The sequence below is a fragment of the Nannobrachium achirus genome (genome assembly GCF_963921795.1).
Source record: "Nannobrachium achirus genome assembly, chromosome: 13".
Taxonomy (NCBI): domain Eukaryota; kingdom Metazoa; phylum Chordata; class Actinopteri; order Myctophiformes; family Myctophidae; genus Nannobrachium; species Nannobrachium achirus.
Window position 1 is genome coordinate 19,799,921 of NC_137833.1, and position 27,766 is coordinate 19,827,686.

A 27,766-nucleotide genomic window follows, 5' to 3' on the forward strand; every position below is an offset into this window, starting at 1 on the left:
CTGCAGGAGGACCGTCTGTTTCCTTCCTCTCAATCCTCACACACAGTTTCCTCAGCATTATCGTCATTGTACCGCCCACCGTACAAAAGCATTAATTTTCTATGAATTAGCTCGCTGGAAACATTCCATTGCCTAGAGATGCTTGTAAGTGCCATTCATCTGATGGTTAAATAAAATTCTAAAGAGTTGTTCCTAAATAGCTACAGTTTGACCCTTTGATCCAGGTATGCGGTCTACAACAGTTGGAAGTGTTGAATGTGCACACGGTCCACGTTGTCAACACTGCAATGTTATCCAATTACTCAAAATGATGCCCGGGCCTAAATCATCAGATGTCTGATCCTCTGTCAGTCAGGGCAGCTGGGGATGTTTTATTTGGTGTCAGTTGTTTTAGGCACTGAATAGAGTGATTAAATCAAATATACTGAGGTGCTACTTAACAAATTAGAGCAAGTGATTCCACTACACACCAGGCTAGCCATTACGAGTCAGTTGCCATGGTCACGCCTTGGTGTGTGTGTGTGTGTGTGTGTGTGTGTGTGTGTGTGTGTGTGTGTGTGTGTGTGTGTGTGTGTGTGTGTGTGTGTGTGTGTGTGTGTGTGTGTGTGTGTGTGTGTGTGTGTGTGTGTGTGTGTGCCATCTGCTCACTGAGTGGCAGTACTTTAATAGGGGTCAAGATGCACTGCTCACAAAAGAGTGTCATTTAATGTGACCAGAACCTCTTGCACTCTTGCTGTTGGAAAATCAGGGAAATTACCCATGCAGCATCCAATTTGCCTGTTTGACAACAGAGATGAGTTCTTAGAATGTTGCACATCCCGGAGTGCAGGCACGTGCACACATAGACATCAAAGGGGGCTTGAGGCACTGCACTTTTATCTGTCTGTAAAAAGTGCCCTCTCCAGACCATGAATGCCGTTTTTACTATGGCTAAAGAAATGAAAATGCCCTCTTTCCATGCCATACCTGAAGGCAGCGTTCAAGAGAATTGCCATTTCCAAACTCTCCTGAATAGAAATCCAGTTTTGACTTGATTATGCTTATAGTTCATTGTGGTATCAAGCACTGAAGATAGCTGACCTCCAAGCTCACAACACGTCACAGCACAATGCGTTGTGATCTTGGAGGTCTGCTATTTTCTATATTTTCACCAAAAAGACCTTTTAGAAATTTCAGACCCTGCCTCTCTAACATTCTCTGCAATGCAATGGCTTGAGTTTTTACTAAATCGGATTTTGAAGGTGTCCATATTATTGATTGATTGATATTGATTGGTCCAATCCATAAATTGATGAACTGATTTACAGATTCACCTACTGTACCTACTGTAAGTAAAGCCCTCATGTGAAATAGACTGAATAGGATTTTATAACTGAACATGCTGTGAGATCAGTGTGTCATGATCAGGACAGGTGGTGTTGATATTACGCATGGCCATCCAGTTATGTAATGAAATAACACTGTGCTTTTCTTCTGTGAGAAATCTTATTACACGCTATTTAGCAACAGTAATAACTTTGTGTAATGCTGCACAGTGGCTTTGATAATTGCCTCACGAACATGCGTTTGAATCCCCAGAAGGTGCCCCCTACCTTCTTGAACGTGAACCAAGAATTTAATTGTCTCTCAAACTGCCATATACTCTGCCAGCAGCAGAAATGCATTGCTGCTTCATCAAAAAACAAAAAAAGCAATCAATATTCACTTTCCACATATAAGATATCAGTTGTGTACGTTTATCAAAGCGATGAAGTTGGTATCTTTCACCACGGATCTTGAATATAGACATCCAGGACCACTTTGAAATGTGTACCATATACCAACGTTTTCAGAAAGCAAAGCCATAAGATAGCATTGTGGTTCCACGTGTCATGACTACACCATCACATTTGCCTGTCCTTATTGATCGGCATTGATCATGCGTCTCAAGATACCTATATAGTGTGGTATCTGGTAACTTTAGATTAAATAGCATGCCCTCATATAGACCAGCCGGCTCCTTATATCACATCATCCTTATATTCTCACTTGATAGTGCAAAGTGCAGTCCTGTCCTCAACGGCCTCATTAAGGCAATGCTATGATGTAGTTGAGAAAAATGTTACCATCACTTAATATGAATACTAGTTTAATAATATGTTAGAGCAGTGTTTCTAAATCTTTTTGGGCTTCAGTACCCCTTTTTCCTGATCGCTGAATCCAAGTACCCCCTTTAATCGACAACAACATTTTGATAAAAAAAATACTAACATCAAAAGTCCAGTTTTTACGTCAATATGTTGAAAATAAGGGACAGTTTTCTGTTCAGTAAAAGTCAACATTCTTACTTAACTAATTGGGTTTAAAGCTTTACAGAGCTTTAAACCAATGTTTTATCATTGAACAAAATAAATGTTTACATTTTCCATTTTCTCTCAAGTACCCCCTGTAGTGCCTCTGGCTGCATACCCTTAGGGGTACACGACACGTACCCCAATTTGAGAAACACTGTTAGAGGGTGCACTACCATTGATTTTGGCCAGGTAAAAAAAGTGTGTTAATATCCTCATTTCTATTCTACAACTAATGGTAATAAAGCTTTACGTCTATTTTCACATCAGGTGTAAAAGTGTGTGTGAAATATATATATTTTTGTACAAGTCTGTTAATATCCGTCGGTTCAGTACAGTGCAGCAGAGGCTGTGTTTTCAACATCCAGTTGATGCTCCAGAGCATGCGGCTACAGTATAATGGCTCTTTGGGCCGTGGCCAAAATAATCTTTCTATATGGAAGCTGCTGAACATTTTCTCATAAAACGGTGGAGATGAGATGGCACAATTTCGGATTTTTAAACTGCAGTAGGCCTTGTCATAGATTGAAACATTGGGTATATGCAAATTATGATGAACCCTTAGCCTCTCTGTTAACCATAAGAGCTCCTGACCGTTTCCACCTTCGGAATACTCTGAAGTACAGTAGATAGAAATAGATTTAGCCTATACTGTATGCTTTTATATACAGTAATTGAGCTAAAGAAAGAGCAAACATATTATTTGTGCACACGGTGTATGTATGCTATTTGTTCCTTAGCAAAGTCCTTAAGAGCTCTCACGTGCATGCGTGCGTGTGTGCGTGCGTGTGTGCGTGCGCGCGTGCTAGGGAGACATTGATTGATTGGAGAGTGAGTGTAGTGTGAGTGACTGGTGCCCTGGCCTGAGGGCAGAGTAATGCATCACTCCACACAAACCAAGATAATCGGACCGTCAGGGAGAGATCCCACGCTTTAACACAGCCTTCAAGCTCAGAGGAAGGCATGGTGGCCCCATAGGCCAGTGGCTTTCAACCTTTTTCATATCATGGCATTTGAGCCATGGACCATTTGATGAAGATTTAGCCTCTCAGACCCAAAACTTTGAATCTTTTATATACGTTAGATCTACGATTTCGTCCACAATTCCGGGCTGTATTTATGTGGTACTGTACCATAGGAGAGATAACAGGCAAACGCTGATCAAAATAACAATCATTGAATTAACTAATGCAGATGTTTAACAATAATTCGAGTCTTAAGACCGTAAAATTCATTTTAGGCTCTCAAGAGCTACCAACTGTCCATCATTTAGCTGGGGACCACCTGAAACCACCTCAACCACTGGTGGTCAAGGGACCACCGGGGGTCCCCGGACCACTGGTTGAAAACCACTGTCATAGGCTTTGGATGTAATGCAGTGGTTTGCAAACCTTTCCTGGATCAGGGCCCACTTGAAAATGTCAAAAGCACTCGTCGCAACCCACCCATCTGTCCACTTAACATGGCAGGCAGACAATTGGTCAGGTGGGTGGGCCCTGTGCATTTTCAGAGCATGTTTATTTTAATGATCAATCAATCAATCAATAGTGTTCCATCAATGGATCAATGAAAATAACATATGTATACTTTAAACAGTGGTTCTCAACCTTTTCAGGCCGTGTCTACAGACAGACTTTGTGAACATTGCTGATCTACAAGCTCAGCCTCAGCCAATTGCTGCCTCTTTCTTACGGTATATTATTTGACAATTTGGCCAATGTGTCACCACCTTTTTATAGTATATTTTGTTGATTACTTTTGATGCAGTAGGCTAATGGTCTTCTTTATTTAATTTCTATTCTTTCTTTTTCCCATCTAGGTATTAAAAAAGTCTTAAATTGACACTTTCTCACTCATCTGGGGATCATGAGGGGACCCCCCTGGGGGCTGCCTGGGGGCCCAGGCCCACAGGTTGAGAAGCACTGATATTGATAATGGAATGGCTCATTCCATTCTCACAGGCTGTGGTGATATCACCACTTCTGGGTAATGATTTTTGCTCAGGCAGTGGTGGACGGTCCACACGGTGTCTCGTCCAACAAAACACGTGGCCACGAGCCACTCCTTGGCAGTTGTTCAGCTGCTGTTGAGACAAAGCCATTTAGGTTGAGTTTGTTTTCCTCTGAGCTCTTACAATAACCACAATCTTATAGGGCAGAATATTTTTTTAGACAAGCAGCTATTTTGTCTCTAAACCACATAGGTAAATACATTAAGCTCCTGGTGACAGTAGGGCTATAAGGTCACAGTGCTAATAATGTGTCACCTGTGTATAGTTTATACAAATAAATGAGTATGGGTCATAGCTGCAGTAGGCAGGCTACAACATGAAAAAGTACCTTGCTTAAATGACCTGATGGTACAATTAAACATTTTTCTCTAAACGTATTAAAGTCAACAAGCGTTATATGCAGAGTGTTAATGGGATGACTGACCTGCTGATAAATTATAGTCTTAAATTTCCTGTAGATGCTATCCTCCTGCCTGCCTCCTCCGGAAGGACCGGAAAATACATCGTAGCATATTAGGTTGATGTCTGTGCGTGCGTGCGTGCGTGCGTGTGTGCGCGCGCGCGCAGGGGGAGGTATAGTATAGCTTCACATTGTGCAGGCAGTGCTGTGCAGCTCCCTCCCCCTGCGCGCACGTACACGCGCACGCACGCACACGCGCCCTGCTCCAGTCATCCTCCGTCCACTCCGGTCAAACAAGCAGCTCCAGCGCTGCAGAGCAGCTTTTCAATGGGACACTTCTTCTTCCACTGAGGACTTCATTGGCTGCCCGGCGAAAACTGCGCACCGCGGGGAAATAATTGGTTTATATTCTACTCTGCCTTGATCTGATTCTTTTTTGTTTTTGTTTTATTTACTCCGTCTTTCTCTTGAGGAACCGTTTTTGCATTTTTTTCGTACAGAAACTTTCACCTAATGGTTCGTGAATATGGGGCCAAGTTGTGGTTTCTCTCTGGGAAACATCCTTTTGATCATGCAGCTGTGGTGTGAAGGTAAGAGACATCCTCAGCTTTCTTTTATTTAAAAAAAAAATGAATAAAGTTCCCAAAATATAGGCTAAACTTTGAATCTATTTTTTTCAAAAGAAGCAAAGTTTAGGCATAACCACTTAATTTCACGGTGCGTCAGAAGATGTGATAGGCCTATTTAAAATAACTGAATAATTAGACAGATTAATTTGTTTGAAAGGTAGACTATAAGCTACTTTTATCCCATAAATATGTTTGGCTAGATTCTATTTGGCTGGAACTGGAAGATAACAGACACTAAAGCATGCCTCTCAGCATCAGTTAACGCACCTTAAAGCAGCATACGGACCTACAGTAGGCTATAGGATATCATGCAATTGTAGCCTAATTGGGCTGTAGGTCTACATATCCCAAAATACAAACCAAAGGGAAAACAAACCTGTTTTGAGCCTTGTCGCAGGTTTTGATTTCCAAAATTAACGAGATCTCAGGAAATCCTACTTTTCCAGCAAATGTAACATAAAACATATTTTTTGTGGACTATTCGGTCAATGGCATACCAATCCACTGGTAAAGTTAATTGTTTATGTTGCAGCATGTTGGTTTGTATGTGTCCTATTTCTACAGTGAGTTGTTCAAGTGGCTTTGAAAAGGTGAACAGATTGTGCAGACACCCTGCTTAAATTGTGACTGCAATCAGCCTACACAATTGCATTCTTAGTTTGCATTATAGACCAAATATATGCTATCCCCTGGTGTTATGCATGGTATGCCAAGTTGTCTCTTAGAGGAAAAAATGCATATAGCTATATATCGTAATATTATAATCCCATTCACAATCCCAGACCCCAACTGTACTAACACATTCCTCCCATGCGGTCTATATATAAAGTCTCACCCATATCCCCTCAGTGCATGTGTAAATCGCAGTGTGTGATGGTTGGACAAATATAGCCCATTGTGTGGAATTCCTTAATTTGCTATGGGGTTTAAATCTATTTTAGTCAGTGCCTCCTATCGATTCTGTCATCAGGGACTTGGAGTGCCAAAGAAAAGTTATCGCAGTCTTTGAATCAAGATCTAAAAATCAATAATTGACTATCCCATTGTCTGTACAGTTCCATACACCCAAAAGTGGTGTTACCAATAAGCATGCATGCTGTACCTACCTAGACCGGTGTAATTACCCAAGGGAGCAATTTAGGCAGTGGTGTTAAAATGATTCATGAAATATTTAAGATGCCGTAGTAAGGTGTAATGTCCTTTGATTATTTTTCATCGTGACAGCCCTGTGTAGTAGGACTCAGAATTTACCACCCTCTTAGGCTTTGTCCGTTTCCCAGTCCGCAAGGGATGTGTGAGCTCAATTCACAATAAATTCTGCCTGGTGATGTGAAGGACCCAGACTAAAGAGGTGTACTGCTAGAGATATGGCCTTGCCATAGCCTACACTATAGGCTCATAAAAAGACTACAGATTTATAGCCCCTGCACTACTGTATAGGCTACATGATAACACGTATGATGCATTCTCTTAAGTGTCCCATGTGTGTGTTTTATTTTTTGTAATATTCATAATTGAATGTTTATTGAGTTTATAGCTCATGATGTAGCACATTTCCACTCTCAAGGACGTTCGGTTTCATTGCAATTAAAGTGGGTGCTGAAATCTGTGGCCACACGGTTTCCTTAACATCCGTAGATAGGGATATACTGTACCCACACACCTGCCTGATTGTGGCAACAAAAGCCCCACATTGGTTGAGCAGAGAGAGCTGGACAGGAAGGCAGATGTGCGGCAGGTGCTCCCGTCTCTGGGTAAACACTGTATGTTTGTCTTCTTTAGGAAAATATCACCTCCTAGGTTGTGAGCACACACACTATTGTGATTGTGGGGTTAGACTTTACACTCCATGAAAATGACGCCGATCAGATTGATTCTATAAGTTATACTTTTTACTTTTGAAAGAAATGGCAGCAGATGTAGCTAGTAGACATGAGTACATGAGCTGTTGATCAACTGTATCCATTGATTATCTTCAAATCCCCCCACCCCTTCTCCCCAGATTAAGCTCACACATGCTCATGTCCTATTGTTACTATTGGCCATAAATTACCAAATTAAGGATTTGAATTGTTCTAGAAATGTACGTATACCCCATTGTGAAGAATATTCACAATGGTTACAAGTAGGCCCTAGGCTCACACCTAGTTTTCAACAGCCCGAAACAGCTTTTATCATTTGTCATGCTATTATGTGTATCTGCATTGCCCATCCAAGAACCATCTGGGTTGTCTACTCAGGCCATGTAAACAACAAACTAAATTTGAACTCAACATCCCTGCTGTTCCATGTTACCAATTACTGGTGATTACATGGTGTTTCTTGCTGAGGTAATCAACCAAAAGGAAATTGGCAATCAATGCCACTATACTAATGGCAATGAATCTACATATTTAAATGTGGTTAGCTGAGAATTAGGCCCACATGCAGGGCATCATGCAGTGCTTTAGCTGAAGTAAGCTGGTTTAAGACAAAAAGGAGAGTGGCTCATGTAAAGCCACAATATCCATACTGTTATGGTAGCTTGAGATTTCTCCCTTTGTAAAGAAACCTCTTTGGTTTGTATCTGTAGCTTCCTCTGTTTATTTTTAGTCTACTCCTTTTTGCTCATAGACATCAGATCTCTCCTTGCAGTCTCGAGTTATCAAGGTCAAATCAAAGAGACTTGCAACTCAACTCTCAGAGATCTTACATCAGCCATAAAGGCACATTTTGCATGGCATTGGCAAACTTTACAGATGTAAACAATGGTTCAAACGCCAATCCGTGTAAAAAAAAACTCACACCCAGTGAAGTGACCAGCGCTATTTATGAGTTACAGTAATTACATTAAGCTTCCCGCAAAGCTTGGCCAATGTGGGATGGGGCGGGACATTCATACAGACACCAATTGACCAATGATGGTCATTGGTCAATTGCTGGACAGACACAGGACATGCGTACGTACGTACGTACGTACATACGTACGTACGTACATACATACAGACAAAGCCGGATGTAGGAGCGGTTAGCACCCCTCAAAAACATTATTCCAAAAACAGCAAAAGCTGTGGATTAAATAAACCAGATGCTCTGTCTATATATTCAACTGTCCATCTATACCCATCAGTCTTAATGAAGAGATGTGGTTGTTTATTATGTAAGCAGATTGATCTGTTTATCTGCTGTCGTGACCTTGCTACTGTATGTGTGACCCCGCACTGCCCTCTGGCCTTTGAAACCTTAAACAAGTGGTAATCTCCACGGTGGGCTGCTGGGCTCCTGCATCCCAGAGGAAGACATGTTGGGAGTGGATTTAGCTGGCTCTCCTCCTTGCATTAGCACACTGATTTTCATCAGCATCCATCGCTTTTGAGAAGGACCAGACCGATAAATCTCATTTGATACATGCCGCTATTTGATTTAGCCCCTTATTACATTATATGATTTAGTTAAGCTTGTGTCTTGCGTTGCTTATGGATACATTATAAATCTTCTCAATCCTCCGCTCTTGCTGTCACTACGTCTCTTTTAGTATAATTGGAAAACACTGTGATACATAAAGTTATTTGCTAGAGTGTTTGGTGTTTCTGTTTCATTTCAGTCACTGTGTTTGTAGATCTCTCTAGATCTTTTAAATGGGTGGGATATTTTCCCAAGAATACAGTGCAGAGTAGCTGCTGTGCTCATCATTCCTATAACGCCACAGCTGCAACCACTGAGAACCAAACCACTTATCCCATCAACAGTCAGAATTGACATTGACAGTGCTTGGTTCTCAACGTAACAAGTGTCCATGCTCTGCTTTTCACAATTCAAACGGTTCAGTGTGAGTGAAAATTGTAACATTGACTATTTGTTTAGTTTTAGTAGCATTTAGTAAAGAGGTTGTGAGGTGGTGGTGGGTAGCCTGGCATGTACATAGAGAGGCTACCACGAGGTTATATGTTCTAATAAGCATAAGTTCAATTTAAGCATTATGAACGTATTAAAATGAGAGATAAATGTGTGCTAGTAGAGTAGAACTTAGATGGACATCCAATGTTTGTCTAATTTGTCTTGGGAGCTTCCAAAAAAACTATCATGCTTTCATCCATGTGCATTATGTTGTGGGCCTAGTTAATAATAACATTTCCACAATATCAGTTACAGTATAAGCAAAGGACAACGGATATAGGCTCACTGTTGCTTGTTTTCCTCCTCAGAGGACATAGGGACATCTTGGATGATAATTGGTTTATTGTTGTTGCTGTGAGGTCTGTGACCAGCCTCCAACTCGAGGCCTCCGTGGATGCTCCTACACTACCTGTCAAAGCTCTATCCCTCATTCCCCTAGTCAGTTACGGGTCACATTTCCCCCATGCATGGGTAGAATCTAATTTGCTGTGGTGGAAGGACAAGGAGACATTGATTGAAATTTTGCCCTGTGGGCATTTAGCTCTGTTTTTTTCACATGGGTCTTGACAAGTTATTTTCCAGGCGCCAGTGGGGCACGGCGTGTTTTGACCATCGTTTGCGACAATGAGAAAAACAACGATGGAGCTGATCTGATTAGATCTCTGGTGTGCATGAGTGCAGTACATAAACACATATAGGAGAGAGCATTTTGTGGCTTTTAAAGTGCAAGCCTGAGTCAGTGTGAAGCCTCACCTACAAGATCCACCTCGTATCTGCCCTTATGGCTTTGTTTATGCTCAGGATGTAGTGCCTTCATTAGCTCCCATGAGTCCCATCGCATGTATGGATGAAGAGCTACAATGCCAAATTATATTATGGCTCCAATTTGACTAAGCTGTAAGATTTTATACGATGGTTTTGCACCTAATAGATTGATTGGATGTTTTGATTAGGGCCTATACTGGATGTTTGGGGGCGTGATATTGGAGTAAATACACTGTGATACATAACGTTATTTGCTAGAGTGTTTGGTGTTTCTGTTTCATTTCAGTCACTGGTTACATTCTGATATCGATATATCTGCCGATATTGTTGTGTGTGTGTGTGTGTGTGTGTGTGTGTGTGTGTGTGTGTGTGTGTGTGTGTGTGTGTGTGTGTGTGTTTATCATCTGAGATTTTATGTAACATTATTGTCCAAAGTGAAGTGACACATGTTTCACACCAGCACTTCCCTCACTATGACCACAGCTCTGTTCCAATGCAAAAATGATGTCAAGGTTTCAGTTAAGCTGAAAGGTTGGGTTGATCCTTCGATGTTGGCTCTTCCTATCATTGTGAAGCATAATTCACCAGGCGTTGGATTGTTCACCCACTAATAGGGAACGTGAGCTGGGTTTAGACCGCCACGAGACAGGTTAGTTTTACCCTACCGATGATGTGTTGTTGCAATAGTAATCCAGCTCAGAACGAGAGGAACCGCAGGTTCAGACTTTTGGTGCATGTGCTTGGCTGAGGAGCCACTGGGGCGATGCTACTATCTGCAGGCTTATGACCAGGGCAGGAATTTCAGGGAGGCCATGAAGGCTATGGCCGTCGTTGCCCCTCAGGTTGGCCTTGTGCCCCTCCAAAAAATGGCATGCCCTGAGGCCACAGTGGCCTTAATGCCCCAGCTGACTGTACCACTTTCTTCTCTGTCTCTCTCTTGCCAACATGTAGACACCAGTGTATCTTTCTTGTCATGTAGACCAGTGTCTTTTGTTGAGTCCCCATTTTTATACCAATCCAGTAGCTTTGATTGGTGCAGTGCTGAGCATGGATCAGATTGTAAATACCAATTTATTTATTTCACAGCAGATAGTCTACGTATAACATTTTAATTCTTAACTGTTCTGCTGCCCTTGACGATCCTCACCGTCATTAAAACCGGTTACTACACGACGCCATTGACAGCACTCACCGTCAATCTTACTGTATTTACAGTAAATGTATTAATACTTACAGTATGTAGCTCCGGTCGCGGCCGCATCGGTAATGTCCGCGATTTGTTTAAAACGCACGTTGGGCGTGCACGCGAAGTGAAGCTCCTCCATGTTAAGTCAATGGAGAGGCCCATAAAGAGACTTCATTTACTCCAAATAAGACTTTATATCCCATAGCACAGCTCCAAACAACAACAACAAGACAAGCCTTGCGGCCGCCATGACACACTGTCACATGACACATGTCATGTGACTAGATGACGTAATCATTGATGTCATTCAGCAGTCCGTGTGTGTACACACATTCCAGGCATGCCTTACACAATAACAGCGTGTGCTAATGGGCGGATCTGCGTGGCGTCAACGAAAAGTTAACCCTTCATACCCTGCAGCACTAATTGTGTTAACACTTAAATTCAATTAATTCTTTCAATGGACTAAAATCTTGTTTTATTTGATGGCCTTCCTACCGCAGCCTTTGTGCCCTCAAAACAATGGACAACACCAAAGGCCAAGGGCCTTGCCCCTAAGATTACAAAATTCCAGGCCTGTTTATGACTGAGTCATAATCCCGCCTAGATGGAACAATATCTCAGTGTGCTAACATATATTTGACTAAGGCGAAGCTTCACCGGTTGAGTTGGACAATCAGGGAAGCCAATGCATACCCTTCCCCCATGCCAAGTTTGAGGCTGTTCGGTCAGATGACGCCACACACACCCACCCAGGTTTCATGGGTTTGTGGGTGGGTTCTAAATAAATAGATAAGAAAACACTTTCTAAATTACCCAATAGACCATATTCACCTGGCGGCCATGTTTGAAATCTGCATTGAAAACTGACCTACATACAGGGTGGCAACTAGGGTGGCATTTCATTGACTTAATGGCAAGATGGATGCCGTGTGAATATGGTAAATTATGTTCTGTAAAAAAGATGTGTCAAATATGTGTGATATTGGCACATATGACAACATTAACGCTGATGCCAATATATATCTGATATACAGTAGGCCAATATTAGCTGATAAAATTGGTCATTGGAACTGGTTGGAATAACGTGTTCCTTCCATGCGCTATGTCCAGTCGGGGAATCTCTCCAATTGTCAGGTGAAAAGAAGCGGCTTGGACTACTCATGCACAGAAGGAAGCATGAGGTCAGTCCATTGCTCTTTCCAGGTTGGCAGAGGGAGTGTAGCGCCCAGGATTACATTAGATAATTGGCACTGGGTGAAAATGGATTACAAAAAATAGTGGGATAAAAAATCTCAAAAGCTTAAAAAGTGACATTTTCATTCATATGGTTTTATTTTATGGTTGTGGCCAAAATCTTTATTTTCATTTAGCATCATCTTTATAGAATTCACAGCTACCATTCATCAGCTACCATTCACCTTAACCATTTTAACCCTGGCATTCCTATTTTGGGCATGTCATTATAAATGACATTCTTCAAAAAACAAATAACCCTAAAATAGTAAGAGTAACCGATTGTTGAGAACTTGTAGATAGCTATTTTCACTATTCATCATACAACAAATTACTGTGCAGTTTCAGCTAGCCCATTTGCATTACACACAACTTACTTATACTGTATATTTAGTTGGAAAGCATCCCTAGAATATTGAGTCATTTTATGAAGCAATACAGTATTGCCCACACGTCTGAGCGAAGCTGATGAGGCCACCTGATTCCCAGAACAGAGTAAGAACTAAGAATGGAATCAACTGGGACTCTTGAGTTACTGCACATTAACATTCAGTATTTTACATTGTATGATGACTAATCACAGGCATTACCCTAAAACAATAAATGACTTTACGTAGTGCACTGGGTTTGTGATCAGGACAAAGATATTATTATGTACCGTAAGTACTCTAATGATTATAGCATCAGACTCAATCTCCTGCTGTATGATGTGTCATGGGTTCAATATTTGACATCGCTCCCTTTCCCAAAGGAATTCTAAAACTGGATTCATAGTCGCAGCTATCCCCTAGGGAGATGTTATATTAGATTTCTTAATGACTGATGAACATGGTACATTGCATTTCAGCTCTTGTATTCTCTCAGGGCTAATTGGATTACATTATGGGATAATTGATTATTATGTTATGGCATGCACCACGGTAACCTGAGTAATCTACCTGGAGGCAACAGCCAAAGTAAACTCTTGCCAAAAAATGAAATCTCATATTACTCTGATGAAAAGCTATCTCTAAGGATGTTCCACTGTAACAGGAAATTACCTATAACTACATTGTGTTTGATTGTTTATTTTTCCTTAATATGTGGCAACAAAAACAAACCAACAGAAACGCTTTGCTGAGATTGAAAGATTTGTGATTATGAATATGTTAAAATCAACTTTGAGATTCAGTACAGTATGATGAAGCCATATAGTGCATTGGCAAGGCAAACCTAGAGGGAGAGATTTTAAAATTATGATCAATAATAACTTTCAACCACTGAATTACTGTACAGCTTGATGCGCACAGCCTTTTAGTTAATTGGTTCATTGCGGAGAATCTCAGCCATGATTCTCATAACTGTTATGTCTTTTGGGACCAAAGCAATGACGTGAATATGATAGTCATTAGTGGCTGTGTTAAATATGCCTACATGTCACAAGCTAGACCTCCTTTGTAATAAATGACACAATATTCTGTGTTGGCTAGTGCAGGGGGGCAATTGGAAAATATTTGAAAATAAAATAAGAAAACACTATACATATATACAGTATATACTGTACATAGAGTATACATGTATATGTAATTAAATTCATAAGATTATATTGCCAGTTCACTTGGAATTCGTCTGCAAGACTGTTTATTACCAAGAGATGTCGGTCACTGGGGAGGTGGCGTGATGATCTGTCTATAATATATATGCTGGTGAGCATTCAGTTAAATGTGTTTCGCCCTGATTGTGCTTAAACCCTAACATCTAACTTCACTAAAACTATATGCCTAAACCTAACCGTAATTTCACAAAGACTATGCCTAACCATAACCTAACCCTAACAGAAATAATGCCTAAACCTAACCTCACAACCCTGGCCAAAACACCTGGGAGAGATATCCTCCCTCGGTTAAATAGATCCTGATGATGACACTGATGATGTGACATCACAAGCTCACAGGGTTGGAAGCGTGATGATTTTGGGCATGTCCTTATTGTCAAAATGTTCACATGTTACCCAAAAATCACTTTGCATTGGTATCAAACACGACACGTGCATATCTCCTTGTATGGGGCGCTCTGTCCGTGACGTTATCTCCATACGGACACTCATACGGACATAAAGACCTACAAACAAAGCTAGGCATAGGAGCGGCTAGCACCGCTCAAAAATCACACCCAGTGTGAATTGAGCTGTGTAATTTATGAGTTCATTTCATTAAGCCAATGTGGGATGGGGCGGCACATACATACAGACGTATACATACAGACAAAGCCAGCTGTAAGAGTGGTTAACACCGCTCAAATATGATATCTATAGTTATTTGGCCTTGGAGAAGTTTGGGAACCCCTGGCCTAGTAGACCAGACTGTCGAGGTGGATGTCAGATTACATTTATATAGTATGTCATTTTTGGGTGACCACACAGTCAGCAATTCACACACAATTATCTCCAGTTTACGTTCAATGGAAATAATTGGACATGTGCAGTGGAAATGATTGTGCACATGCAACTGTAAGCATTTTCTCCTCTGCAGCTCATCAGTGGAAAACAATCAGCATGACTGTTCATTAGTATGGCTATTGATTAGTCGGTTGCCAGATACGTGTCTTTCAAATGGGTCGTTACGGGGGACAGATGCATGTTGACCTTGGGGGAGAGAGAGAGAGGTCACTGGGTTCTGCAGTAACAGCCTAACCTCCGTTGATGAACCAAGATTATAATGAAAACAGTGCATACAGTGGTTGGTCCAGGTCAGCTATCACAATATGCTCTGTTACCGCTGACAAGGATGTTCAATAAGGATGTTAGCGTGTGTGGGGGTGGGGAGGGGGGTTTCTAGACACGACTGTTCCAGTGGTAGATTAGTCGGTCGTGAAGAGCCGTGTAACCCATGAGCTCATAGATGGTAAATTTGTCAGGCGATGCACTTGGTGAGCTAATTGAGTTCCTGTCTTTGTCTGGGACGGCCGAGAGGGCGTCCCGCCCTGACCAGTCTGTCCAGTCTAAGTCATGTTCTTGTCTGGGCTGGGGATCATAGCATCTTGCAACAACCTTCTGTGCTTTTGTTCTGACCTTGTAAAAATGACAGGACATAACTGGCACATGCCATAATATCTCATGGCAAAACTAACTGACAGTGGCTGTGTGCATCGTATGAGGTTGCCTTGCCCTGTACACTTGTAGCCGCATGTAAATGTCACTGAAAGCATGGATAATTACAGGGGCTTTTGATGGATTTTAGTAATGATAATCAATATCATATTGACATTACAATGTTTACGTCATTAATGACTGAATCCATAATTGCAGTATGGTATACTTCTGTATTTCCAGATACTGTCACACCATTTTCAAAGTGATGCTTTTGAGTTAAAAACAGTATAAACTTCTGAAATGAGGAATGAGGAGTGTTTAAATGTACTGTTGGAAACTATTATAGATTTGCTTACGTTTATGTTTGTACACACTGGTGTGAAACGGACATATGTTTTGACTTATGATGGGTAAAGGACGTTCCAGAAAAGGCTCATTTTCTGTCTCAACGTTCAACTCTTCAAGAAGAGTGATAACAGGTCCATAATCCTAGAAATGAAATAAACTTCCGGGTTGTTTTCATCCCTCATGTGTATTTTATTGTTAGGAGAAGTGAAATGCTGTAAGCTTAGGCCTACTGAATAGATCTGGCTATCTGCATCATCTTTACATTTCATTTAGGAAAGGTAATGAGTCACTATAGAACATCTACCAGGAATCACAGAACAAAGGAACTATATTGCTCACAGGGCCTGCTTGATCCATCCAATTAATTAGTTTTCATATAAACTGCTTACTTGACTTTGGCTTCATTCCGGGAAAGAAATTGAATTTTGAACAATATAAACAAATTGCGTCGTGTGGGGGCCACCCATGCATGGCCGCTTCAGGCCAAAGCCAGTTGTGGCTACAGATTTGCATGTGATATTATTCAGGTATACTATGTGACTGAACCCATCATTGCTATGTGACTGAGACACAGATTTACTGCAAAATAAACTATATGTATATTCATACGTTTATACAATATAAATTCCTAAAGCGCTTCAGACTTAGAGAGTAGCAAATATGCTCTAGCCAAGTTAAAAGAATGAAAACAGAAGTAGAAATGATTAACCTTTAATATATACAACTAAAATTAACTGTGTGTGTGTGTGTGTGTGTGTGTGTGTGTGTGTGTGTGTGTGTGTGTGTGTGTGTGTGTGTGTGTGTGTGTGTGTGTGTGTGTGTGTGTGTGTGTGTGTGTGTGTGGCTGCTGTTTTCCCACAGCAACGGCTCCAGCTCATTATGTTCTATCAAGAGAATATTGCCCTCTAGTGTCCAGTATTGTTTTAGCTCAAGCTGACAGTGAAATGGATTTAATGTCTTGTATTCAACCACCATGTCATGTATATTAACATGATTTACTGTTTTGTCATTTGTCATTGATCAAAGCCTGTTTATATGGGTTATATATGGTTTCCCTCACATGCCCTCATGAGGTCATGTGCAGCATACTGTCATTTTGAAAATGACAGTATGCTTGTGTTTGCATGTGTGTTCCAGATTCAGCCGTTGTGTTGCTCAGTATATTATATGGTTATTAATAGGGATGGGACGATATGACAATGTCATATCATGATTATTGTGACCAAAGAAATCGCGATTTATGATATTATCGCGATAATCAAAATCCATTATCCTGAGGCGGAACATTTGCCAAAAAAATAGCAGATCTACAAGCTCACAACGTGTCGCACCACGACGCGTTGTGAGCTTGTAGATCGGCTATTTTTTTTTGCAAAGACATTTGATAGAGTGAATAAAAGACGGTATCAAGTACGTATATTATAAGTACCTTTTACCAATAGAGGGTTTAAATCTTAAATGGTACCAGATATGCAGCACAGCAAATAAAAGGTGAATTGATCCCAGTGTATGACGGAGGACGATATCACGATAAGTTAAATCTCCACAATACGATTATTGTGAGTGTTTTTCTCACGATAAACGATAATATCGCGTATCGTCCCATCCCTAGTTATTAACAGTGGTGGAAAAAGCACTCGCATGTTTTACTTTCGTAAAAGTATCAATACTGCAATGTAGAAATACTCTGTTAGGGTGCCCTCACACCAAAATACCTAGAGTGGAATCCGCCAATGCATTTCAATGAGAATTGAGCGTTTTTTTGCCAGTAGAGAATTTCTGCTAAAAACGCTCCATTCTCATTGAAATGCATTGGCGGATTCCCTCTAGGTATTTTGGTGTGAGGGCACCCTTGGGGTGCCCTCACACCAAAGTACCCATGAGAGTGGAATCCGCGTTCCGCCAATGCATTTCAATGAGAGTGAAGCGGTTTCATGCCAGCAGAGGATTTCTTCAAAAAAACGCTCCCTTCTCATTGAAATGCATTGGCGGAACGCAGATTCCACTCTCATAGGTATTTTGGTGTGAGGGCACCCTTACAAGTAAAAGTCTGGAATTCAAAATTCATTTGAGTAAAAGTACAAAAGTATATCGGCAACCTATTGTGCAGAATGTCCCATTTCATATTTTCAAATGCCCGAAAAGTATATAAGGTTTAAGTAGTTAATACTTGTAGTGGAGTAAAAGTGCAATATTTGCCTCTGAGATGCAATGGAGTAGGAGTAAAACTATTGGAAATTGGAAATACTCAAGTAAAGTAAAACGTCCTCAAAAGTGTACTTTAGTACAGTACTTGAGTAAATGTTCTTTAGTTACTTTACGCCACTGGTTATTAATTTCTTGAAAGTCACTTGCAGCAGATCCAGGGTGCATGGTGCAATTTCTCAGTCATGGCAGTTTTTTTCTCCACTGTTCCAAGTTTGCTCTAATACTTAGTCGTATGACAGTGTCGCACACCGTAAATAGCAAAGCTAGTAGATTGTCTATTTTCCACATGTGAACGCTGCAGCTTAAGTGTTCTTGAGGCCTGCTCAGTCAGTGGTGGAAAAAGTACAGAAATCTTGAAGTAAAAGCATCAATACTGCAATGTGGAAATACTCGGGTATTTTCACTAAACTACCTATGAGAGGGGATACCTGATTCCGACAATGTATTTCAATGGGAATGGAGCTGTTTTTTCTGCAAAATACAGTACTTAAGTAAATGTACTTAGCTACTTCACACCACTGCACCCAGTTTATTTTACTGAAGTGAGAATCTGTAGGAGAAGAACATTATATAGTAACATCCCTGCAAATCACACACGGATACGGACCAACAACCAAGACATTTAAATACCTACTACTCAGCAAAGTCCAGAGTGTTATATGACTCTCTGAGACTGAGAGTGTAAAACTGGACCTGTAAGGATTTACTGTGTGAAATGATTCTAACACGTGTTCCAAACCCATCTTTTCCGAATCATAATTGAAAAATCACACCTAGTGTGAAGTGAGCTGTGCTATTTATGAGTTAATTTCATCAAGCATCCCGCTAGCCAATCACAGTGCATCCTGTGAAGCTTGGCCAATGGGACCTTGGGTGTACAACAAACTTTGAGACGTTTGTGCCAATATGTAGGCCATATCTAGGCCAGATGTAGGACATGTTTCAGTTTACTTAAGCCCTGGACATTTTTGATATTTTTTTGCATGGGACCCTGAGTGTACAATAAGCCAGATGTAGGCCATGTTTCAGTTTACTTAAGTCCCAGACAACAAACTTTGAGACGTTTGTGCCGAGATGTAGGCCAGATGTAGGCCACGCTTCAGTTTACTTAAGCCCCGGACAACAACTTTGAGCCGTTTGTGCCAAGATGTAGGCCAGATGTAGGCCACGCTTCAGTTTACTTAAGCCTGGACAGCTTGTTGATGTTTGAGCTATTGCTCCTGTTCCACATGGCTACAAGCTTGTTGTATTTGCCATACAACAAAGCATAACAAATCGTCTTTTGTTGTACTGTAACCTAAGTGTTTAAGTTCCAGTTTTCTGTATGTTACAAATGGCCCTCACGAGACTGTGATAGATTTTGGTTACAGATAAAAATTCATCCCTAAAAATTGAGAGATGCCCTGAAACCAAATCTGTCCGTCCCGGCTGGGTTTCCAAACAAGTGGATGTTTGGTCCTGTTTGCCTCAGCAGGGCTTTTAATAAAGAGGGTCATAGTTCCATGAGTTTCTCTCCATCGTTCAGGAGGGCTGGCCACATTTGATCCATCAATCCAAGCCTCTTGTCATCCAAGCCCAGCTAAATTAAATCAATGTCTGAAACCAGAGCCAAGGCCTCAACTGTACCAACCAGAAATAGAAAATCTAGTTTTGCTGTCTGCTAATGACATTAGTGCGTTCCCTAAATGGCCGCCTACTGTCGTCAAAGAGGAACACAGCAAGGATATAATTACAGACCGAACACTCACATCTCCATTTTCCTGTAAAACACCAAGCCTGCTATAGCGCTTATAGATCCCCAACTACCCCCCACCCACTTCCAGTCTCCTAACAATACCCCCCCCCCCCCACCCCCTCCTCAATCGTCCTACAGGTAATGATTCATGTCTTCTCTGTATCATGTGATCCTTTGTAATTAAACATCCCAAGGTGAACACAAGGAGAATCGGAAACCACATCTTATTGACCATGTGAGAAATTCATTAAAAGAGCTGCATAAGTGTCATTTGAGCCCTCAGTCCAATTTCCGTTAACGGAAGGATGAAAGATATATCAAGGAGGGATAAAAATGAATGTGTGTGTCATATGTATGTGTTCATTTCCATCAGCTGGGTGAATGCCATTGTTATTGAACAATCATTGTTATTAAATCAAAATATTTAAATAGATGTCCGATAAATATACTGCATAGAAAGGGATGTGTGAAAACTAAAGTCTAAGGTGATGTTTGACTAATGCTTACAGACACAGTGATCAAGGATCCTTAAGTCTAACTCTGTTGCACGACTCGCCATAAAGAAACAATTTCTAGCGAAAAACGCAACGCACTGAAGAATCAGAAGATTCTGGCGAGCGGCACCGTCGTGCAGCACAGTACGAATCAGGCTTTAAGGACATAGGCATGTAGCATATCGTCACTGTCGGGCAGAAACCTCGTATTTCCAAGTTTCAAATTTGTACGTTTTTCCGTAAAGTAAAGCCCTGGTTCATCACACAAGACTATTGCACACAACTAGTGAAAATAGCTGATCTACAAGCACACAACACACAACGGCGTTGTGTGCTTGTAGATTGGCTATTTTCACTAGTTTAGATCATTTTTAAAATGATAAATACAAAACGAACGGTTTTGGCCATACTGTACAAGGTTTCCACCTGACAACGACGATTCACCGGGCTAGCAGTCTCTGAAACAGTTTGATCATAAAGTGTTATCATCCTTCCTTGGCAGGATCCACGGCGCTGTACTTCCCCCAGTCTGAGTACACTGAGACGGTGTACGTGGGCCAGCCTGTGGGGTCGCCAGTTCTACAGGTCCACGCCATGCCCGAGAGCGACTCAGAGCGAGCCCACTTCTACCTGTGCCGCACCAACCCCCTCAGGCCCCCTGCTCACAGCCACTGGTTCCAGATGGACGTACGCACGGGAATTATGTCCATGAATAAAACCCTGGACGAGAGAGACTTCGCCTTGCTATGTGAGTTGGATACAGATGTTATAATGCAGGGGTCTTCAACGTTTTCAGGCCAAGGACCCCTTAATTGAGAGAGAGATGAAGCAGGGACCCCCACAACCCTTTTTCATAGATTCCATATAGTTTCATTGTTTGACAGCATCAGTATATTTTGGATTGATGTCAATTTGTGTTTTCAGATATTTAACCACCAGTTGAACTGTCAGTACTTAATAAAGTTTATCTTTCACTATGTACTTAACTTAGTCTGCTCTTTTTCCCCTCTACACCAAACCTCTTTGCCAAAAATAGCCGATCTACAAGCTCACTTGTGAGCTTGTAGATCGGCTATTTTTTGGCTAAAGTTCTCTGAATAAGGACACTAGGTTTCAAGTGGTTAATATAAAAAAGGGGAAAATAGTTTCTATGATTTGGAGGACCCCCTATAGTAACTCTGAGGACCCCCTAGGGGTCCCAGACCCCCTGTTGAAGACCCCTGTTATAATGGTAATGGTCCGTCAGGTTGTTCAGAGTTTGTTCTAGATTGCCATGTAATCGATTCTGTGCCTGAAAGTAGATATTTTCCTTTAGTAATATGCTTGTTGCATACCAATATCATTGTGCTTTCAAGGTAATGTCACATTCACTGGTCTGCTCTCAGGATGGTAATGTAATTCCTTGGAAGTAAAAGTAAAAGAAAAGCACTGTCCGAGATTGTTTTTGCTATGTGTCTCATCAGATAAGGGCTCGCCGTCTGTGATCAAGTTGTCCCTGACTGCCATGGCGTTGACCTCGGCAACCAGGAAGACCAAGTGTATCGTGCGGAGCCCCCTGCGCATCACTCTGATCTTTGTCAACGACACCATGCCATCGTGCAGCGAGACGGACATGAAGACCCTCTGCTTCCCAAACAGGGACACTCTCAGCCCCCACATCATGGAAAACAGGTTCCCAGGAGCCCTTCGGCAACTCAGGCGCCTCACCCGCATCAACGTCTGCCCCAACTACACCATCTCCTACAGTGTGGAATCAGGTTAGATGGACACACCAGAGTATCTATTTGCACCAAGCCATTGTGCTTTCTAGGGTTTAAATCCTATTAGTTGACCTTGTATCTGAACTGTACTGTCCTGTGCTTTTCCCATGCAAACTTCTAATTGACCGAATTCACGTTACGCAACTTCCTGGTGCTGACGTCACGGTTGAAGGGGAAACCCTACTAAAAGCCCATAGAGTTAACACAGAAATCGCAAATTTAATGCAATTTCCGAATAGTAAAGTATAAAATACGGCTAGCATGATCAAGAACACAAGATAGTAAAAGGCACAAAGTGTTATAATTTACTTTACCGTTCGAAATAATGATTTGTTGGCTTTAAGTCCAGCAATTTCTGAGTTTTAACCACTATCAATCTGGTGTCCATATTTCGGGTCTGTCATTATGGTTGAACATAGCAGATCTACAAACTCATTATGGGCTACATTGGTAGATCTACAAAAGCTAAAATGGCATATCTACAAGCTCAGAACACAACAGTTTTGGCCTAAAATCACGCAAAGCGGTACACAGTATCTCTAAAGTCATGTCATCAACATGGATCTGTCCCATTTCCCATATTCCCTCCTGATTGGCTACGATTACCTTCTAAAGTTTGTGTATGCGACGTGACGGTCGCTTATGGAGTCTTACTGGTGTATCAGCTATTTTGACTATTTAAACCTGCAGCAAAAAAGTAGAGCTTTTTTTGTGCACGCTGCTGTGTCGTTAACAAGATTCTATTCTTTTTTGTGCACTCTCTCTGGCCATTCTACTGCCTGGCTGCAGACATCCCAGCACCCTTTGCTGTGAACGAGAACACAACAGAGCTGGTGGTAACAGCTCCATTGGATCGCGAAGAGAGGGAGATGTACAGCCTGGAGCTTGTGTGCACCATTTTGTCAGAGAAGAACATAAGCAAAATCTATACCCCACTTTACATCAACATTTTTGATGAAGATGACAATGTGCCATACATAAATGGAACGGACATGGCTGATGTTGTCATCGATTTCATTCGTGTCAAGGTGAGAGTCTCACCCTGAGACTAGTCCATGTAATATCCAGTGTATTCTGCAAGCAGGGGTGTCGCACCAAATTCTGGGTCCTGGGTACAAGGATTCACTGTGGGCCCCCCATGAGCTTTAACTATTTTGTGAATTTGTGCTTTAACTATTGAAAAATAGCAGATATACAAGCTCGTAGCTTGTAGATCTGCTTTTTTTGAAAGATCGTGAAAATTTGTGCAAGTCTTTGAATATTTCAAATCCTTCTTTTTTGAAAAACCTATGTTTCTGTGTCAGTGGTGCTCAAACCTTTTCATGTAAAGGACCCCCAAAATGATATGTATTTGGCCACAGACCCCCATCTCAAAATATTTAGTTCCAGGGACCCCCCCAGAAGCAAAATTTGAGTTACAAATGTTCGCTTAAAAATACATATAGGCTATTCAAAGATTTGCACACATTTTCACGACTTTTCAAAGATAGCAGATCTACAAGCTCACAGCGTGTCACTCAGTGCCGCGCTGTGAGCTTGTTGCGACCGAAGGTCGCAGTATACCATGAGAAATGTCGTAGCTTGTCTGTCCGTCTGTCTTTCAGTACAGGAAGTGATTTCACGTGTCTTTCCGTACAGGAAGTGATGTCACGTGACATCACCTCCTCAAAGATCAAACCCTGGATATTCATACTGTCACTGTGACATCACAGGTGATATCACAGTGACAGTCCATATATGGGTATCCCTGATGTCATTGATATATATCACTGGCCAGATGCAAAGGCATGGTCCATATGTCCATGTATGGGCATACATATTACATATATATATAAACATTATTATTAATAAAGGATAAAATAAAATAAAAAGTCCATATGGTCATTCCCAGAAACAAAACCCCAAAATCCCAGAAACAAAGGCCCTGCTTGGCTTTACTAATTAACATACGTTTTATGCCCATATATGGAAATTCCTATCCTTATATTTTCAATATTAAGGACATTATTAAGGATATTATGGGAATGCCCATATTTGGTCATGTCCATATATGGGCATGTTTTGACATAACATTGTTGACTATCATGCAGGGTTCTCCATATATGAGTAACTGGTCCCATATACAGTACATCACTGGCCAGATGGCCAAAGGGCGAGGTCGCATGTCACCCTGAGGTCGCATGTCACCCTGAGGTGTCTTACTAGTATATCTGCTATTTTTCAATAGCTAAACTATAGAATAATGAAGGCCCCTCCACCTTGGGCCCTAGTAACTCAGTCCCACTTTCCCCCCTTGTGACGCCCCTGTCTGCAAGATTCAGATTTGTTTTCGGTGTGCATGGCAAACCATGTTGAATGAATTGTTGATCCCTGTTACTGCCATTCATTTGATCATTGTCATGTCATTCTTCAGGGTGGATCTTTTGGCACAATGTCTGTCTATGACAGAGACATAACCTCCAGGTTTTCCAAAGAGAGTCAGAAAGAGAACAAATATGTTGGGACCATGCTCACAAATGACTCGTGGATAAAGGAAACGTTTAAAATAGAAGACCACTTGCGGGAAGAGAAGGCCATATTTGGCAACATTCGAGGGACTGTCCACGATTACAGTAAGTAGTCCAGAACCACGTAATGATCATGGTGGTTTTATTGGACCAAAACGGATCAGTGGTAAAAATACAACCACCTGTTTCTCCTCATTCTCCCGTTGTGTCCAGGCCTTGTCCTCCTGAGGGACCTGCTTGTAACAGAGAACCGCACCTTCCAGGTGGACTACCTGGTCAACGATACCACCTACCCTGGTCCAGAGGGAACAGTGATACTGCACTACAACATCACCATCTCACCGGTCCCAATCACTTTCTCTAACGTCAGCTACCTCTTCACAATGACACGCAGAGCTGGCATATATGCTCAGGTATGGGGGTTCCTTTTTTTATGTTTCGTTGCGTTGTTACCGTAACGACTTCTTAGACCGTCTATATTTAGTAAAACAGACCTGAGTTGGCTCTGTATCTGGTGCTGTCTTTTTTGTCCCTCTACACAAAATCTCTTCATCGGAATAAATAGCCGATCTACAAGCTCACAATGCATTGCAATGTAGTGCATTGTGAGCTTGCAGGTCTGCTGTTTTCTGCAAATGCCCCCCTCCTCAACAAAAGAAATTGGTTGTTTAAGTGTTTAAGTTACGCTTTGTTCAGTTCCGCTACATTACGTTACATTGCTTTACGTTGCATTACATGACATTATGTTGTGTTACGCTACGCTGTGCTACATTGCGTAACGTTATGTTACACTAACAGTTAGTTTGACACGCGTCATCTGTTCTCAGATCGGCCGAGTGTGCGTGGACAACTGCCTGAAGTTCCAGGGCATCAGTGTCGCCTACCGTCTAGAGGTGGCAGATAAGAACGTCTCCGCTGACATGCAGCCCTGCTACGCGGCCATTAGCGTGGCCCAGAGCCTCAGGGACATGTCAGGAGTGCTGTATGTCAATGACTCCAAGGCACTCCGCAGGCCAGAGTGCCAGGACCTACTGTATGTCATCATAGCCCAGGATGAAGCCACGCAGCTGCAGACCAGCACTCAGGTCCTCATTGTGCTGGACAGGGCAGGTAAGGACACAGCAGACGCTCTGTGACTGGCTGCCAGCATCCAACATTCCCTTTTGTAATTTGTGTAAGTGTTTGTTTTTTTTTGCTTTTGAAAGGAGATCCAGGATTAAATATGCTTTGTGGGTAATTCTCTGTATTGTTTTTCACTTTCACATATTGACGTTTTTATTATAGGGGTGCCTAGTGGCTCAGGCAGTTAGTGCACAGACCAAGGGTTCCTTGTGAACCACGAGGACCTGAGTTTGAATCTGACTCTCTACACTCTCCCACCTCAGAATTAAAGCATACAGATGCACAAAGTTGCTCATAGAAGAATATGAAGAATATGGTCCCGCGCCTTCGGGACGTTTTTTGTCGCGTACATTTGCACATACATGAGATTTATCTCTGCATTTTACCCATCCTATAACAACTAGGAGCAGTGAGCAGCCATATTAGGCGCTCGGGGAGCAATTTTGGGTTAAGGTCTTGCTCAGGGACACATTGACACATTGCTGCCTGACCGGGAATCGAACCAGGGACAACCAGGGGAACTGGTTCCCCAGGCAGGCTCCCTAACCACTCAGCTATGGTCACCCTCATAGACCTGTGGTCTGTGATTTTTTTGTGGAGTAAAAACACCGAATCTACACCCTTATAACTTCCCATTACGTACATTTACAGTAAATTAACACACTACATAAACGATAAATAAAACCAAAGTATTCCATTTCTTTTCCTTCTTTTTCCCAAGACCCCAGCTTTTCGACAGACCTCATGTCTGTATCCAGCAAGGATGAACAGCAGCCACTGTCCTGTGCAGAGAGCCGCCGACGAGGAGACTGTGAGGCTGTCCATGGCCTGGGGGCCACCACAGGGAGGTGCCAGTGGAGACAAGGCACAGAGAAAGGTACCGGTCAGATGTTTTATTTCAAAAAGAAAATAGGGGGGCAAAAACAGGTTACTGCTTAAGCCCTGTTTCTAAAATAGTGAAGATAGTTGATCTACAGGCTTTCAACATGTCGCATTGAAAGCCTGTAGATCAACTATTTTCAAGGCTGAAAATACTTTATTTTATTTATTCTTTTGGAAAATGTTGGCATATAATGAATAATCTAAATTGGGATGCCACGTTGAAAGTGGTTAATAAATGAATGGTTGCACGCAATAAAACACTTATGTAAATTATGCACATGTAGATGGCCAGGCATCGATGGTGACAATATCAGATTAATCTGCTAAAACAATATTCATAAAATAACAGAATTTGAGGTTAAATGTGAACACTAGGGGGTGGCGGTTGCCATCCCCTGTTGCCCCAAAGGACGCCCCTGGTACCAGTACACACCTCTGTTATTATGGGCACAGGAACTGCCTGCACCGTAACATCCTGACTGAGTGTTCATATAACTCAGGATTAAATGACTGAGTTAAATAACTGAGTTACAAATGTGATTAGTGGACTGGTTTGGTTATTTAGTAGTGTGCCTGAAACCCACAAGCCTAACCTCCCCTTTTGGCTGAGCAGTAGATAACCTGAGATGACTGATGTGTTTAATAGTAGATAGATAGAAAGATACTGTACATAGATACCTTTATTATCCCAAGAGGGAAATTCCGTTGCCCAGAGGCGGCACCGCAGTTAAGGTTACAAGAGAAAAGAAAAAGGACTGTTGTGTACAGCCGAGCGACAAAAACAAACAAGAAGAAGAATCAACAATACAGAACAATCAACCATACAGAGCAAACTAAGTTAAAAATATATAAAGTGTTGAGAACAGTTGAAAAAGTCACAACACAACAAAAAATAGAAGTACTTAAAGTTTCTATAATGGATGGATTGCAATTTTATAGCACTTTTCTAAGCATATAGCAAACTAAAAGCACTTACAATGGTCCATTCATTCAAACATTGGGAACTACTTATCAACGCAGTGCCAAACAATATACACAAATTGTGTCTGCACCAAGACAATAATACTTAGCCTAAATACTTAAAAAGTGCAGCTCCAAAAAAGTGTCCAAAGTCAGTGCAAAAAGAAGTGACTGGTGCCCAGTCCCAGCAAAGAAAAAACGCACAGGAATCCCCCTCTCAGCATTATTGCGCGTTCCAATCGCCCGT

The 27,766-nt window shown here is 41.6% G+C and overlaps 1 protein-coding gene across 1 annotated transcript in view; it reads left to right on the forward strand.

Annotated features, from left to right (window-relative positions):
- Positions 1-5,312: 5,312 nt before the first annotated feature.
- ret (ret proto-oncogene receptor tyrosine kinase) overlaps positions 5,313-27,766 on the forward strand; it is a gene marked incomplete at both ends in the record, with an annotated part of 29,372 nt that continues 6,918 nt past the window's right edge. Inside the window, 8 exons of the mRNA XM_080740615.1 lie at positions 5,313-5,331; positions 20,791-21,036; positions 21,752-22,045; positions 22,838-23,076; positions 24,462-24,660; positions 24,769-24,968; positions 25,383-25,665; positions 26,417-26,554. Of these exons, the coding sequence (XP_080596741.1) occupies positions 5,313-5,331; positions 20,791-21,036; positions 21,752-22,045; positions 22,838-23,076; positions 24,462-24,660; positions 24,769-24,968; positions 25,383-25,665; positions 26,417-26,554 (1,618 nt within the window). The remainder of the gene's footprint in view (positions 5,332-20,790; positions 21,037-21,751; positions 22,046-22,837; positions 23,077-24,461; positions 24,661-24,768; positions 24,969-25,382; positions 25,666-26,416; positions 26,555-27,766) is intronic.